This window comes from Eptatretus burgeri, unplaced genomic scaffold (genome assembly GCF_056783735.1).
Source record: "Eptatretus burgeri isolate ZD-2024b unplaced genomic scaffold, Ebu_testis_v1 Ebu_testis_scaffold_3163, whole genome shotgun sequence".
Classification (NCBI taxonomy): Eukaryota; Metazoa; Chordata; class Myxini; order Myxiniformes; family Myxinidae; genus Eptatretus; species Eptatretus burgeri.
The window spans coordinates 283664-300233 of record NW_028225111.1 but is presented as its reverse complement, the minus strand read 5'-3'; the positions used below and the strand labels follow the sequence as shown (position 1 = coordinate 300233).

General features: G+C 40.5%; 2 protein-coding genes across 2 annotated transcripts in view; both read right to left on the bottom strand.

Annotated features, from left to right (window-relative positions):
* LOC147006584 (uncharacterized) overlaps window positions 1-8648 on the bottom strand; it is a 23234-nt gene extending 14586 nt beyond the window's left edge. Inside the window, exons 1-4 of the mRNA XM_085868476.1 lie at window positions 8575-8648; window positions 8380-8448; window positions 7353-7396; window positions 3-177 (exon numbers count right to left, since the gene is read on the bottom strand). Coding sequence (XP_085724602.1) covers window positions 3-177; window positions 7353-7396; window positions 8380-8444 — 284 coding nt within the window. The 5' untranslated portion in view covers window positions 8445-8448; window positions 8575-8648. The remainder of the gene's footprint in view (window positions 1-2; window positions 178-7352; window positions 7397-8379; window positions 8449-8574) is intronic.
* LOC147006583 (kinesin-like protein KIF27) lies at window positions 8642-16570 on the bottom strand. Its single transcript, XM_085868475.1, has 3 exons — window positions 16257-16570; window positions 15745-15999; window positions 8642-8842 (listed from the first exon to the last, which is right to left on the bottom strand). The coding sequence occupies exons 1-3, from the start codon at window positions 16461-16463 to the stop codon at window positions 8648-8650; spliced, it is 657 nt and encodes a 218-aa protein (XP_085724601.1). The 5' UTR covers window positions 16464-16570; the 3' UTR covers window positions 8642-8647.

Below are 16570 nucleotides of genomic sequence, written 5' to 3'. Positions count from 1 at the left end.
ACCTGTGATTCTTGTATTTTTTTTTCTTCTTGGTCTTTTGTTCTAAAATCTTGGAAATATGTCCCAGGATGGAACTCTTTCCACAACACTCGTTTCCTTCGTAAACAAGAACATTTTGGCTGGTGGATGTCTTTTTGAACTCCTTGAAGCTCTTTTTCAACATTTTCCACTCAGTCCCTGTGGAACATTGACACAATATATACATTAAGAATTGTCATGTTCATTAGATGTAAAAAAAAAAATTTTTAAATGGTGAAGATTATAAGGTGTGTGCAAAATTCGGAATGTGGAGGATGAAAATTGAAAATATCGACACCATCAATTCTTCACGTGCAGGGAAACTCATCTGATGGCACCCTACAGGCTCTCTCTCTCTCTCTCTCTCTCTCTCTCTCTCTCTCTCTCTCTCTCTCTCTCTCTCTCTCTCTCTCTCTCTCTCTCTCTCTCTGCAAAGCTTGGAACCATTGTATGGCTGTCATACCAAGAGCCAGGACCCAACATCAGGCAATCATGCTCATCTGTGATCCAAATTCTCCAGCCTCTCACGATCCACAAAAGGCTGGTAAGAGCCAGTCAGTGTCTGGTCCACATTCTAAGTTCATTCCCTCCTTTCCTTCTTCCTAAAGGAAGGAGTCCTGCTGGGCATTGCTCAATAACTATACGAGGTCCATCTGAAAAGTAATGGGACTGACTTCACAGAAATTTTATTCCAAAAAATATATTGAAATCACAGCTTGTCCCTTCAAAATAGTTTCCCTCCAGTCTCACACACTTGTCCATCCTCTTCTTCCATGCTTCGATACACCCCCGGAGGATTCTTCTGGAATCCTCCGGAGCTCCCTCGTCACGGCCCTTTTAATGACCTCCACATCAGCAAATTGGGTCACCTTCATCACCCCCTTGAGTTTGGGGAATAGGAAAAAATCACAAGGGGCAAAGTCTGGCAAATGGGGGGTTTGCTCCAGAATTGGCACGTTCCTCTCCACCAGAAACTCTTGGATGCTCAAGGCACTGTGAGCAGGGGCGTTGTCATGGTGGAGCACCCATGCGTTGTTTCCCACAGATCCCTCCTCTTGTCCCGGACTGATCTCATGAGGTGCCGGAGGTTCTCCTTGCACACGTATTGATTCATTGTTTGACCCTGTAGTAGAAACTTAAAGTGGACGATGCCCTTGAAATCAAAAAAAGCGATGAGCATGACCTTGACCTTCAACTTCGACATCCTTGCTTTCTTTGATCTTGGTGATGCCGGACTTTTCCACTGATGACTTTGCCGTTTGGTCTCGGGATCATATTTTAATATCCACGATTCATCGCCAGTAATGACTCTCCCGAGCAGGTCGAGATCGTCCTCAAGGCGCTCGATAATGTCTTGACAGACAGTAACTCTGCTGTTTCTGGTCCTCGGACAACAGCTTGGGGACCATCTTTCCGCACACCTTGCGCATTTCGAGATTTTCAGTGATGATGCTCCAGACAGTGTCTTTGTTGATGGAAAGTTCCTCAGCAATCATCCGCACTAGAAGTCGACGATCTGCACGCACCATCTGCTTCACACGCTCGATGATGTCCGCCGTTCTGCTCGTTGAAGGTCTTCCAGACCGTGGATCGTCTTCAACCTCCTTCCGTCTCTCTTTGAACCTCGTGTGCCATTCAAATGCCATGTACGTGACATCATTTCTTCCCCGTAGACTTGCTGCAGCATTGTAAAGGATTCGGAAGGTGTTTTGCCAAGCTTGGCAAGAAATTTCAGATTGGCTCTCTGCTTTCAACTCATAGCGCGACAACTCAGACGAGACAACGTGTAAAGCATGACTTGTACAAAATCACACGAGTGCAGTCAACCATCACCAATCATATATATTGCTGGAATGTTGCGAAAGACTGTGACGCAACTCGTTCATTCAAGTTGTGTAAGTGGAGCACACAGCAGGCTCAGTCCCGTTACTCTTAAGACGGACCTCTTATCTTCAATTAAAAGGCCAAAGTCCAAAATCCGTCCCTTCCTGTTCCCACCCATTCCTGATTATTCCTTTCAGCATGTGTACTTCTGCCCTGCCATTGTGGAGTGGTTTCCCAGCCAGCTCAAATTCCTTCTACAAATGGTCCTGATGGTATTAGTGCTTCATTCCTCGGGAAATGTGGTCCAGTCCTATCCAACACTCTTCTCTTTCACAGAGAGGCACATTCCTCTCACATAGGAATGTGGAGAGGCACATTCCTACCCACTGACAGAAGGTCAGTGGATTCTCAATTTAATGCAAGGTTACATCTGGCCTTGCTTTTACTGTACTGCCCTGTTCTACTTTTGTCCAACCCAAACCACCCAAGGTCTCATGCATTCCTTGAGAAACTCTCATCTTTTCAAGGTCACCTCACAACATTTCAATGCTTTTGAGTGAAGCCAGAATTCAAGAAGTAATCCCAGCAAAGTGACCTCATCACATTTAGAATCTTGTGTGCTCCTTCCTCTACCTCATGATATTGGAGCCTCTTTTGCCCCAATATACTTGGCACACACAGGAGACATACTCTCACATGTGAACCTTTCTTTCCTTTCCTCTGATATCTCCTTTGTACGATTGCACACTTTTCATGCCAGCATTCAAGTCATGCTCATGTCTTGTCAGGATATCCTCTCAAATGCTTTGACATGTCCTTGTTTGCCACTCCAGTTGTATCATTGACCAATATGGATCATTGTTTCCAACTATTTCATGGCCAGTTGCTATGTCACGTGCTGGCTGTACCTTTGGCCTTATATTCGCTTTTACTGTGATTATCAACCTCGATCATGTTTCTCTTCTGTTATCCTATATTATAAAAATGTAAAATAAATTCTATCACAAGACCATAACAAGAAAAAGAGGAATCAGATTTCAGACCCTCGCAGGATTTGTTTTGTGTGGTGTATTTTGTGTGGCGTTTGTGTGCTGGTGTGTTCCATAATTAGTAAGAGACAAAATGTTTACTGCCACTTTAGAACTGCTGGCAGTGATGACCAGGTACCAAGACGTCCCACTTTGACACAACCACGCTTTCATTGGATACCTTACCCTGACCCATGACGTTTATTATTTTTATTATTAAATTGAATTATGAATGCGATTAAAATTAAATTCAAATCAAATGGAAGAGCAAATAGGTACAGTCCTGCATTGGAGTCATCAGAAGGAACCCAAACAAGCAAAAAGCAAAAATGAAGTCATCAGGAGGAACCTGGATAGGATTCACATTTCAGCTGCCACTCTTCTCCCCTCAAACCTATTCAGGCACAACCAAGTGAGCCTTATTCAAAAAATCAAAATACAATTAAAAAGAACCCAGATCAGAAAAATTAAATAATTATGGCTGCCAGAACATGTGTCCGATCAAGTTGAAATTTAAACCTTTATTCCCCATGATGACGAGATCATAATTTTGAAGTTTCATATCGATTGTTTAAGCAGTTCCAGAGAAAACATTATTTCATATTTTTCTTCAATCCAATGTGGCTGCCAAACCATGTGACCTATCAATTATTCCTCAACAAACTTGTACACACAAGGCTTGGGGAATATTTGTGTGGTTTCCTCTCAATCTGTTCAGCTGTTCTGAAGAAGATTTTTATAGGTTTTAAGGTAAATCCAATATGGCTGCCAAACCATCTGACCTGTGATGTCATATGTGTAAACCTTTTGTTCCTCATGGATCGGCGGTTACACTTGAAAAGTTTTGCCCCGATCTGTTCAGCCACTTCAGAGAAGAAGATTTTTGAGGGTATTTATTAAAAAACTAGAGGGGGGGCACTCGGGAGAGTGCAAAACCTCCGCCGCCAATACTGCTGGGTCACTCACGTGAACCTTATATCTTATTCATTAAATATGATGTCAACAGTGCTGAGAGTTATAGTTCTTTTCTCCATTTTTTTTTGGGGGGGGGGGGTTGGAAATCACTCAAAACATGTAAAAATGGAAAAAAAATCGAAATTTTGTTGAAAAAGAAGTTGCAAAAAACATTTTTCTCCAACAATTTTTGGGGGGGGGTTGGAAATCACTGAAAACATGTAGAAATGCAAAAAAAATTTCTCTAACAATTTTTTTTGGGGGGGGGTAACAATTTTTTTGGGGGGGGGTTGGAAATCACTGAAAACATGAAGAAATGCAAAAAAATTCTCTTTTTTTTGGGGGGGGGGGGGGTTGGAAATCACTTAAAACATGTAGAAATGCAAAAAAAAATTCTCTAACAATTTTATTTTGGGGGGGTAACAATTTTTTTTTGGGGGGGGGTGGAAATCACTTAAAACATGTAGAAATGCAAAAAAAAAAATTTTTTTCTCCAACAATTTTTTTTTTGGAGGTGGGGGGGGGGGACCAAGTCCAAAATTTAATGGCATGATCCTTGGACCATACCTAACCCCCCCCCACCAAGTTTCGTCAAAATCCGTTGAGGAGTTTTTCCGTAATACTGTTCACAAACAAACAAACAAACAGAAAGGGGTGAAAACAGTAACCTCCATCCATCTTCGAAGATGGCGGAGGTTAACAATGTGGTTGCCAAATCACGTGACTGATGCCGTCATCAAATTTTTTTTCTGTGGACCATTTTATCCCTGGATGACCCTCAAAAATTCTCATGTTGATCAGATGTGGTGTTCTACATATGCAATTATGACATCATAATGAAGGCACCGCTGACGTCATAAAAATCACATTCCGCATGAGGAGTACTTGCCGTGTGCCAAGTTTCAATTTTTTTCTTTGGTGCAGTTTCAGAGATAGAGGTCCAAAGTTTTTCTATTTTTCAACATGCCTGCCATGCCACATGACCTCTGACATCATAATTCTCCAAACAACATTCTACATGAGTCGTCGTACCGATGTTGACAATTTCGTCTCAATCCGACAAGTGGTTGCGGAGAAAAACATGAAAGTTGTGTATGGATAAACAAACAAACAGACAAATAAACCAATGTCACCTGCAGGGTGACCCGTATCTTGCCAAAAGGTGACCATGTGTGACTTCTTTAAGGTCACACTGAGGTGAACTGAGCTGCTATCCACCAGGAGCGACTCCTTGAGGAATATCTGCCTACGAGAGATTCCGATGAGAATCGTTCTACAGAGTAACCATGAAAAATATGCTTTTGCCTCATAACGTCACCAAATGACGTCATAATGTCTCAAGCTTGACATATCTAGAAAGCACTCATCAAGGTGTTCAATTTGAGGTACTACACGATATGGTTCCTAAAACTTGAAAATTTGACCTTGGAGTCAAATATGTTTGACCTTAGGTGCTAACCATGAAGGTCAAGGCCAATCGCCACCAAAAATTAATCAGCTGAGCGCCAGACCATGAACTATATTCCCATGAAGTTTGAAGACGATCCGATCAAAATTACTCAAAAAATAAGGGTTTCGTCGACTTACCTGATTTGCGACAAAGTGACCTTGACCTTTGACCTTGACCTTCAATATTTTGTGCACTGAAAGGGACTTCTATAGGCCTCTGATATGCGAAGTAATAAAAATTTCCAATGATAACTGTGCTCTGCAGAATTTTTTATACGTGATTACATACAAACAAACAAACAAACAAAAAAATAAAATTAAATTAAAAAACACAAGCTGACTAACATATCTTGCAAAAACTTCGTTTTGGCAAGATAACAAGAAGACATCACACAAAGCATGACACTTGCAAAATCCATAAAACAAATTTGACCTCAAAAAGAATTGGCGGCTGAATTAAATGACCAAATTCCTTTTCAAATTTCAAGTGAATCAGATGAAAATTGACAATTTTAGAAATTTGGCACATGTTGACCTTTTGGCCAATGTTGACCTCCAAAATAATTGGTGGTTGAATTCAGTGACCTGATATATATATATACATATATATATATACATATATATATATATATATATACATATATAGATATATATATATATATATATATATATATATATATACACATATATATATATATATATATATATATATATATATATATATATATATATATATATATATATATATATATATATATATATATATATATATATATATATATATATATATATATATATATATATATATATATATATATATATATATATATATATATATATATATATATATATATATATATATATATATATATATATACACATATATATATATATATATATATATATATATATATATATATATATATATATATATATATATATATATATATATATATATATGAAAATTATGGATTTTTGAAATCTCACCGAAGTTGTTGACCTTTGCCCTATGTTGACCTTTTGACCTCTAAAACAATTGGCTTCTTTCTTGTGACAAACTCTATCATGTGGTGAAGTTTCGTGAAGATCGGTTTAAAATTGTGACCTGTCGGCGACAAACAAACAGACAGACAGACGCAGACAGACACAGAATAACAAAATCGACTGACCAATAAACTTGAAAAATCTTCAATTTTGTCAGTAACAGATGGAGCCCAATGCAATACCCTCGCCAAAATTACGCGTGCTCTAAATTTTAAATCCAAACCAACAATAATTACATCACCATTCAAATGAATGAAAGCAACATGTAACAACAAAATATCGAAATTCTCATTTCCGGAACAATATTATATGGTTTAGGCTGGCAGTGCAGTCTGTTGGTTTTACACTCCACTCTGAGCTGCCTTCTCTCGGGTTGAATCTTGGCCCAGCTATAAACGGTCATCCTGCGGTGTCCGTGAAGAGTGGGCAAGCTTTCAAAGGCACTCAGACCTAACTTGCAAAATCCTTCTCAAACCTTTTTCTCAAAAGAAAAAAATAGTATGAGGTAGTGTGTGGAAAAGAAAGCAATCACTAACATGACGGAACATGATGGATGGTCTTGCAATGTATCTTTCCATCACTTTCCATACACAAACTGCCATGTTACGCACTCTCTCTCAATCTTTAACACATTTGATAACAAGGTCAACTCATATAAAAACGATGCTAATTTCCCAACATAGTGAAGCAAACAATGAAGGTACATCTCCTTTTAGCTCTGTGCCATGACAACTTTTGCAGCAACAACCCTTTTGGAGCATCACCTCCAAAATAAAATTTATTGACACAAAGAGGAAACGTTCCATGTGCAAAGGATCTGCCTGGGAATACAAATTTTAACAATGGGATCAGTTGGAAGTTTCAGTGTTCGACTCTTCAGTCCCTGTCTCTCTTTTACAAAATTTACCTTATTTTACCACAGTCCATCTGCTGTTGTTAAACATACTGTAGCATTAAATATGCCTCCTTTGAAATTTCTTCCATCATCAAAAATGAAAAGCATCACAGTGGTGAGCAGGAAGAGAAGGTACTTACTGGAACCTTGAAAACTCTGTGTATCATTGTCCATCAAGTCATTCCTGCAGAAACATTAATAGGCATGAACTTGTATTTTCTCGAAATTATTTTCTCCAAACTAACTCGTTTACATATATTTCACATAACAGAAATGTTTCATTTTACAAAACCAACCTGGGCATTGTGTAGCCTGCTTCGCTTTTCCATAAGCCCGTAAACTCAAGATACCCTCTTTCCTTTAACTGAATGGATCAATGTGTAACCATCATCCATCCCAACTTTGTTCGTCATCTGTGGTAATTTCAACTGTTGCCATAACAGCTGGGTGGATGTAAGCTGTACAAAAACATACCAGAGAATTGCAGCAAAGGCCTTCTGTGACTCTGTGGGTCTGACTCCATCTGCAAACCTTCCAACCTGAATTTCTGCAACTCGTCTCCCTCCCTCCTGGAATGAATAATGATGATGTTTCCATCCAAAATCTCCTGTTCCTTTTCTGCCCTTTTTGGCTCTTCTGAAAGCCCATATATCTGGTTATTGGAAGGGAGCAACCTCAATGATGCAGAATATGGATATTTAAAGAGACCAATTGGCAGGGAATGCAATCTGCTCTCGAATAAAAGGGTTGGGCTACCATCGCCATATATCACCTGATATTGATTCCGCCTGGCAGTACTTTCACAAAAGCCTGCTTTCTCTATATAACGGTTTATCCCAACCAGCCTGCCGCTATCCTATCCTGTCGATCCTCTTTGAACTTGTACTATGCATTGTTGTGGTTTAAATCTTTGCAAACCAAGATTATTGCTTTGTTACACAAGTCGTATCTCACCAACTGTCACTGGTTCCCCTTCAGAGGTAAAGTCCCATTTGGCATTTCATTTTTCTCGGACATTTTTGCTCCCTTACAATGATGACATGACAAATAATAAAATGAAAAGAAAAATGTGATCGACACGTGATTGTTAACTTTCCTTCAAGACATTTTTTTTGTTTGTGTGTGTGTAATGTCACAACATCACGACAGTTCTTTGTTATTACGTACTTGGTCTGAGGATTTACAGGAGCGTCTTTTGTTTTTGGTTTCCCTTTGAACAGTCTTTTCCACATTTTGCTGAGTTGAAAAGAAGAAGAAAACAGCAGTTTGTTGAATATGATGAGGAAGATTTATCCAGAATAGTCAAAACCAAGATAAATGGAACAACTTTAGTTTAAAGAGAAGAAGAGAAAACATTATTACCTGAACCATTTAGAAAAGGAAGCTTTTTTAGTTTTAGTATTTGTTGTGAAGGGGCTCACTTCTGGGTTCTGTTCTAAAAAGTAACTTTCTTCATTTTCATCTGTGATTCTGGAGGGACCACATCCACCTTTTTAGCCGTGTCTCGCGTAGCGAACGCTGGCTCGAAGAGAGTTCCGCGTTGTTCTTCTTCTTCTTCTTCTTGTTGACTGGTGGAATGACGCAGCTCTTGGACACATTTGTCCTTGTTCTTCGAATGTGTATCACTTTGCTGAAAAAGAAAATAAATCGACAATATACTGCAAATGTGTGAAACATGTGATCTTTTTCAATGTCTTTCCTTTCAACAAATGTTCCACAACACAACCTCTGTTCACATGAACTAAAAGAAAAAAATGAACAAAGGTTCCAAAGAGAAAAAGAGTAAAAGCCAAAAAAAATTAAAACAAGCATTTACACATGGTTAACCTCACCTGCAGTGGTAAAGGAATTTGAATTTATTGTAATTATTTAAAATACATTGCAAGTTTGACATTTGTTGGCACACATTTGATTTCTAAAAAGAGACGAGTTAAAAGTTGCTGAACATGGGATGCATGGCCAACTGCTACAACACTGATGAATGAGTGGAAGAAGGTATGGTCAGAAAAGAGAAACCTGGATTAACTATGACCGATTTGGATTTGCACATCAACCAAGTGAGAAAAAGCAGCTATCATCACAAAAGCGAGCAAACCTCATTTGCTGAAATTATATTAAGAAGCGGTACCTTCTGGGTGACCTAAAAAGCTGAAATTTTTTGTGCCGATGGACATCGAAGCTGATACACCGGAAAAAATAACAGAATCGGCGAACAACATCCATAAATGAATAAATAAATAAATAAATAAATAAATAATCGAATGCAGTTGAGCGACCTGAGACAATGGGGAAGCATGGTTCGTATGCTTGCACAATGTGTAAGCACACCCCATTCTCAGCTCATTCTAACCACTAGCTCACTGATATTAAAGTTTGGTACTTTCCGGGTGACATAGAAAGCAAAAATTTCACAAGTCAACGGACATCGAAGCCGATACAGCCAGAAAAATCACAGAACCATTGGAAAGTGTCCGCAAATGATAATAAAAATAAATGAAAAAAATGATTCAAAGAAGTAAATGCAGGTGAGCGACCCGAGAGAATTGGGGAAGCAAGGTAATTTTGCATGCTGACAGACATCGAAGCCGATAAACGAGAAAGAAATTCCAGAACCATCGGAAAGCGTCTGTAAAAGAAAATATAAATATATGAAAAAAAAAATGATAATAAATAAATGAAAAAAAATGCATGTGAATGAACCCAGAAAATGGGGAAACAGTCCTTTGTTGCTTATAATGTGCAAGCGCACCCCGATATTATTTATATAAATAAATATATATTTATATATCTATACAAATACATATATATATATATATATATATATATATATATATATATATATATTTATATCTTCTTCTTTCAGCTGCTCCCGTTCGGGGTCGCCACAGCGGCACAGTGGTTAGGGCAGTGGCTTGGGATCCAAAAGGTCTTGAGTTCAAGCCCCGTTGGGCCACTGAATTAACACACCAGGGGCTTGACTCAGCCTGTCATCCTTCCGAGGTCGGCGAAATGAGTACCAGTGTCCTGGGCCCGGTGCATACCCCAGTTAAAATAGGTGTACAAGATCCCTGTGTCGCAAAAGGCGACCAGGGTTGCGTCAGCAAGGGCATCCGGTGTAAAACATGTGCCAAATCACAATGCGGATCATATGGATGATCCGCTGTGGCGACCCCGAACGGGAGCAGCCGGAAGAAGAAGAAGAAGAAGAAGAAGAAGAAGAAGAAGAAGAAGAAGAAGAAGAAGAAGAAGAAGAAGAAGAAGAAGAAGAAGAAGAAGAAGAAGAAGAAGAAGAAGAAGAAGAAGAAGAAGAAGAAGAAGAAGATATAAATATTGTTGTGTTTCTCCGCCACTCAGGCGTGCGGGCGACCGCTTTTAGCTAAATCACGGCCGCACGCGCCCACCGGACGTGGCAAACCTAGTCGCAGCTTTCAGATCAACGCCGAAATCCAGCTACGGGTGTGTTCTTAATCACACCGCAAATCAGCAAACTATTCTGTCCGCGCGCGACAGGGTAAAATCGCCGAATTGTCGATTTGCCGAAGTATGCGCGCAGACAGAAATGCCGGGAATTTACACCTCGACGGAGCCTGCACACAAACGAGCCGTTCTTAAGCATCTCGCTCCGTTTGCGATTTGCCGAGCGGTGTATTATCGCGAGGCCCCGTCGGACTTGATTATCTTATCAGCTATTTAAAAGCCAGCTAATAACCCAAATGTAATACAGCAGCTCAATCGAGGGAAAGTTCGCAACGAACAGGTCAACATTCACACAAGGCATTTATTTGTTACACATGAATGCAATCAAACATGAATGCAATCATGCACGTATGCAATCATGCAGGAATAAAGCAAGACGAAGAACTACAACGGTTCTATTTATTATGTGCACTTATTACAATTCTACTTAAGGAGATGGTGCCACGACATTCATACAAAGAAAAACCCCAGGAAAGGAAAGGGCAAGAACTGGACCTTGTGGGCCTTTAATAGTTCACGGAGGTGTGAAGACCGCAGGAGCTCCGAGAGGCCGCGCTGGTTACCTGCCACCTTCGTGGTGACTCGCTGGTTGACCCTCGACGTTTCCTCGACACGGCCGTTGGCGCTGCTCGACTTGGTTGGCCCAAGCCCCGCTGTGCGGCCTAGTGGTTCGGGCCGAGCCGACGACGCCTCCGAGGAACGAACGGGCCTTTGCTCTTTCGAGAGTTGATGCTCTTTTAAGAGCCCGTCCGTTCCTCAGCGTTGGCGATCTCTCTCCGGCTTTACCCACCGACTCGCAGTTCTGCGCGGCACGGCAGGATGGCTGCGCTCCAAGCTCCGACTGCCCTCCGCTGGACTCGAACCCTGGCTCCAAGCTCCAGACTTCCACTCTCTGCAGCTCCTCGACAGACTCCGAACCCCGACAGACTGCTTGCTTGGCGTTCAGCGTGCCTTTATATGGGGTCCGTGAGTGAGGTCTGATCTTTCACCTCTCACCCTTCACCACTCGCTGGCTCCGCCCCTTTTTGATCTTTGATCCGGTTTCGACGCAAAGCTCGGAGAGAGCGGACGTGGTAGAAATCATCAGCTCCCGCGTCTGTCGGCGGAGATGGCGCTCGTCCGTGGGATTCGCCGTGGGTGGCAAAAAGATGGTGGCGTTTGTGGAGATGAAGGTGAGGCGATGTTGTGGTTGCTCTGTGGTGGGATGGTGTGGTTGTTGAGGCGGTTGTGGTTGGCGCTGTGGTGGTTGTGTTTGTTGAAGTAGTGGTTGTTCCAAAATAAAGATAGGAAAAGAATAATGCGTGACTCAAAGATCACAGCCCGGTTACACGAAAAATTCCCTTTAGACCTCAGTGGGGAAATCTGATCTGAACACACTCTTATCGACATAACTTATCTCTGCGAAGCCTGAATGGTGTTCTGTGAATTTCCACAACCATAACAAAACATATATATATATATATATACAAAATATATATATGAACAAATACCACCCATCGCTTCACTGACAGGAATACCAAAAGGAGAGGGTGGAGAAGAAAATATGGGAGGGAGGGGTAGAGATAGAGAGACAGAGACAGAGAGAGGGGGTGGGGGAAAGAGAAGAGAGAGAGGAGGTGGGGGAAAGAGAAGAGAGGGAGTGAGAGAGAGAGTGAGAGAGTGAGAGAGTGAGAGAGTGAGAGAGTGAGAGAGTGAGAGAGTGAGAGAGTGAGAGAGTGAGAGAGTGAGAGAGTGAGAGAGTGAGAGAGTGAGAGAGTGAGAGAGTGAGAGAGAGAGAGAGAGAGAGAGAGAGAGAGAGAGAGAGAGAGAGAGAGGGAAAGAGAAGGGGGAGAGTGAGCAGTTTGAGGGGAAAAGAGAGAGGAGGGAGAGTGAGGTGGGGTGGGGGGAGGGAAGGCAGTGTCAGGTGAGAGGAAGGGAAGGCAGGTGTGCGGTGGAGCGTTAATTACGATTCATATATTGTCATCAAAATGATTCTGCATAGAATAACAGTGAAAATGGAAACAAAGTAATGCTTCAAATCCATTTTTTACCAGTCACACTATAAATACCGCTTGGAGATATACACAGCCCGGACAGGTCCAAAGACAAACACTGTCCGGCCATAATCACCACCCGACCATGTCCGGAGACAGAGATGTGCAGGAGGGTGCTGCACTGCATTGGGAGCGGGCAGAACGAGGATGGGACAGAGAGAGAAATGGGTGGGGGCAGGGGGGTTAGCAGAGGGAAAAGGTTATGCTCTATGAACAACACGCGCATGCACACGCACACACACGCACACACACACACACGCACACACACACACACGCACACACACACACACACACACGGACACGCACATGCACACACGTGCTTGGCCGATATCAGCAATTTTTCGGGCAAAAGCAGATTGGGGTCAGTGTGATTACCAAATACAGTACACACTGTATACAACCCAAAAACCTTGAGTAGCTTTCACTGTTGTTTTTGGGGGAATTTTAATTACAAAATAAAAAACAATGTTGCATTTATGCAGGCATTTCAAGGAGTTGGACATCAACATTAATCTTTATAAACATCTGCGTGGGACAGGTGGAAAAAATTGGCTCGGTAATTTGGAAAACACACGAATACGGCAAACGGCTCAGAAATCGGATGTTATCAAATACATTTTGGTTTGAAACTCACAAAGAGAAACCATACAGCTTTTGTGAAGCAGCCCTGATAACTAGTAGCTTTAGAAACAGTTGCGAGGACAAAGGAAAACCTGATGAAACCTCCATAACATACAGGATTAAACTTTGCCACCACAGCACCCGTAATAGGCATGGCATACCCACACACCTGTGGAGAGTCCCTCCAGATCCAAATCTACCCATATGTACTATGCCAGTGTGTGCTGCGTTGCTATCATGACCTTGTATATTAACAGTTGACTGTACATCCCGATCAGGACACAAAATGTACTGCGATCAAATGCCCGGTGCTCGTCAAGTGGCTTAAGCACTCCAATGGAACGCTCGGCTTAGCAAGCAATTACCATCGATAAACCAATGCACCCGGAAACGCCCGAGTAATATCCGAATTGGACTAATGAACACTTTTTAGCCGTGTGAGCTGCTGCGACGTTCGATTCTGCAGCTTAACTTTTGTAGTTCAGCTTAGTTTAAGAGATTATCGAGGTTATGTCATGTGTGGAAATGAAATAAAGCCTCAAACGCTGGTGACTCCAGGCGTTTAAAAGCAATGCAATGTCTCCAGTGATTCGTCAGTATCGATAATGAGTGAGGAGAGTGAAAAACAAAGGGAGGAAAATCTTTAAGAAATTGTTACAGCCTGCTACAAGTCAAGGCTTGGATGAGCAGGCCAAAAAACATGGCGGCTTCAGATCCCATCAAGGAAAACCAGGATAAGCCTTCAAAACCCCATGGAGAGCAAGGTAGCCAAGGATGTGACTGACAAAGGATGTAATTAAATAACACCATTAATTATATTCAAAGGGGGTGTTTTAATTAACCCAAACGCCCAATTTTCACTCTTGCATTTCCTTAGAGTTCTCTGAGGATGCCTGCAAAGATTCGGACTGGTAGGTTTCATAGTTTTGGAGTTATGGAGGAGACACACACACGTATTAGGAAAGATATCAATATGAAGACGTATCTGAAAGATGAGGATTATGAGGTCTGGAAGATGAACAAAATGAGGATGAACAGTTTAAGGATTTTAAAATCCTTAATGGAGTTTGAATTTGGTTGTGAATGCTTGTTTTAGTGGTATAACGCATACGAGCCTTTCCACAGTAATGGGTAACCATTGTGTTACATACATAGTCCACATAAAGTTTGTCCAGTTTATCTTGCAAATGAGGGGAAATAAAAGACTGACCCCTCCACTACTGGAATCCAACAGTAAGAGGATAATCTAACCCAGCACAATTTATTGATGGGGTGTTCTGTCTTCATTAACAGAAATGTAACAAATGTTACATTGACATTCAAGTTGTTGGCATTACCACCTTAGTTATTTTTTTCTAATCAACTGAATATTAATTTTAGGTTGTGGTCAAGAAATGCTATCCTTCCTTATGTGTGTGTGTACACATATATATATATATATATATATATATATATATATATATATATATATATATATATATATATATATATATATATATATATATATATATATATATATATATATATATACATATATACATATAGCGTAGGCTCTCGAAAAGCATAGGCTCTCATAGTGATGATAATTATTTAACGACCTCTGACTGGCTCAAAGCCTTCTGTAGCCAGATTTTTGTACAGCTTTTATGGAGATATGCACTTACCACTAATGCTATCCTTTGTTACACATTTGTCATTTGGGTTAAGTTATGTTATCATAAAAATAACAAGACCGTATTTTTAAAGGTTGTACAACTTGAGAATTTTGTTTCTTCATGACGAATTGACCAAGAGCATAACGTTTGTTACTCTGTTTTCAACCCCCCAGCATTCAAATTAAAGTATATTTTTGGCAAATTCAGCGTGTGGGATATCATAAGTAAAGTCATTTTACACATATAATCTAAAACAGTCTCAATCAAAAATGTATGTGCTCATATAAAACTCTTGGTAAATCCATTTAGTTTTCAATATAACACTTAAGACAAAGATTTATTCCCATCACAGTGAATAAAATTTTATCTGCACGCTTTAATTTTAGGACAATAGCGGTTTTGCTATTAATAGGATATATCTACATTTATATATACTTAAAAACATGTCAGTGGTATAATATGGATACTTTAGGAATTCTATGATAGCTCCTGAAGATAAGACCCTTAAGTGGAGCATATTACTGTGGAACAGCCCATATATTCTTGCTCTCTCACACTATTCACTAAAATAATTTACTCACAACGTATCAAGTGGACAACACTTGGCATGAACAATTCGATATTTCAGTGAGAATGTCAACTACACCTTTCAATGATCACCTCACATGAAAGAAAAATCACACAGCGTTTCTCAATTACAGAGTTAAAGGTCTGTTGGAACATTTGTGTACATAATAGTGCTTTACCTCATGATGAATCTGCAGTATTGAGGTGTGTTGTAATTCTTTGTCAACACTTTTTATGCTGCAATCAAAAACGGATTTCTTCATCCGGAGAATCCAGATATCGTTGCACTCTATTTGCTCTGGTTTCAGGTTGTCGCTGTTTGTCAGATCGACGAACAGGTCAAACGCCTCATGTGTGCTCCTCTCAAGGTGTTTAAATTTTCGCTGCATGTTCAACATCCTCTCCTCCAAATTTGCAAAATCATTCTGCAACGGCTTCTCCCACAACACAAACACACATCCATCCTTGCTTTTCACACAAACAATTCTCAATTTACAGAGAAAATGAGGTCAAATGCAAAATATAGTCAAAATCTAATCACTGCACTTTACACAAAGAACAACACATCACAAAGTTCCTCAAGCTCAGATCAATACACGTTGCTGTCAGTCACATCATACCGAAAGAGGACACATGCCCGAATGCATCGGACCCACACAAACAGTCAGTGAAATCAAACCAAAAAACAAACCTCAGTTGGTGAGCTTCTCTGTGGAGAAGACACATGCTGACTTTTCTGCAGATCTGGTTGAAGAGCCTCTTTCTCGTGTTGTAGTTCCTGCTTATCGCCGTGATTCACAATCGGCTTATTTTTGATGTCCCTTGCCAGCTTTGCGTATTTCAACGATATCAATGTATCTTTGCAATCTTCCAAGGCAGTGCTGATACACACCATCATTACTGTCCTGGCATTCCCTTCCAAAGAATCTTTCAAAATCCTCGTCAATTTGGAATGTCGAAAAGGGATGTGGGAATTGCTTTTTTTGTTTTGTTTTTGGGCTGTGA

Excerpts from the sequence above, each read along its gene's own strand:
- LOC147006583 (XM_085868475.1), bottom strand. The coding sequence starts at position 16,463 with ATGATGGTGTGTATCAGCACTGCCTTGGAAGATTGCAAAGATACATTG. Across the intron at positions 16,000-16,256 it reads AGAGAAGCTCACCAACTGAG|CCGTTGCAGAATGATTTTGC; the intron begins GTTTGTTTTTTG and ends TTGTGGGAGAAG. Across the intron at positions 8,843-15,744 it reads TACTGCAGATTCATCATGAG|CAAAGTGATACACATTCGAA; the intron begins GTAAAGCACTAT and ends TTTCTTTTTCAG.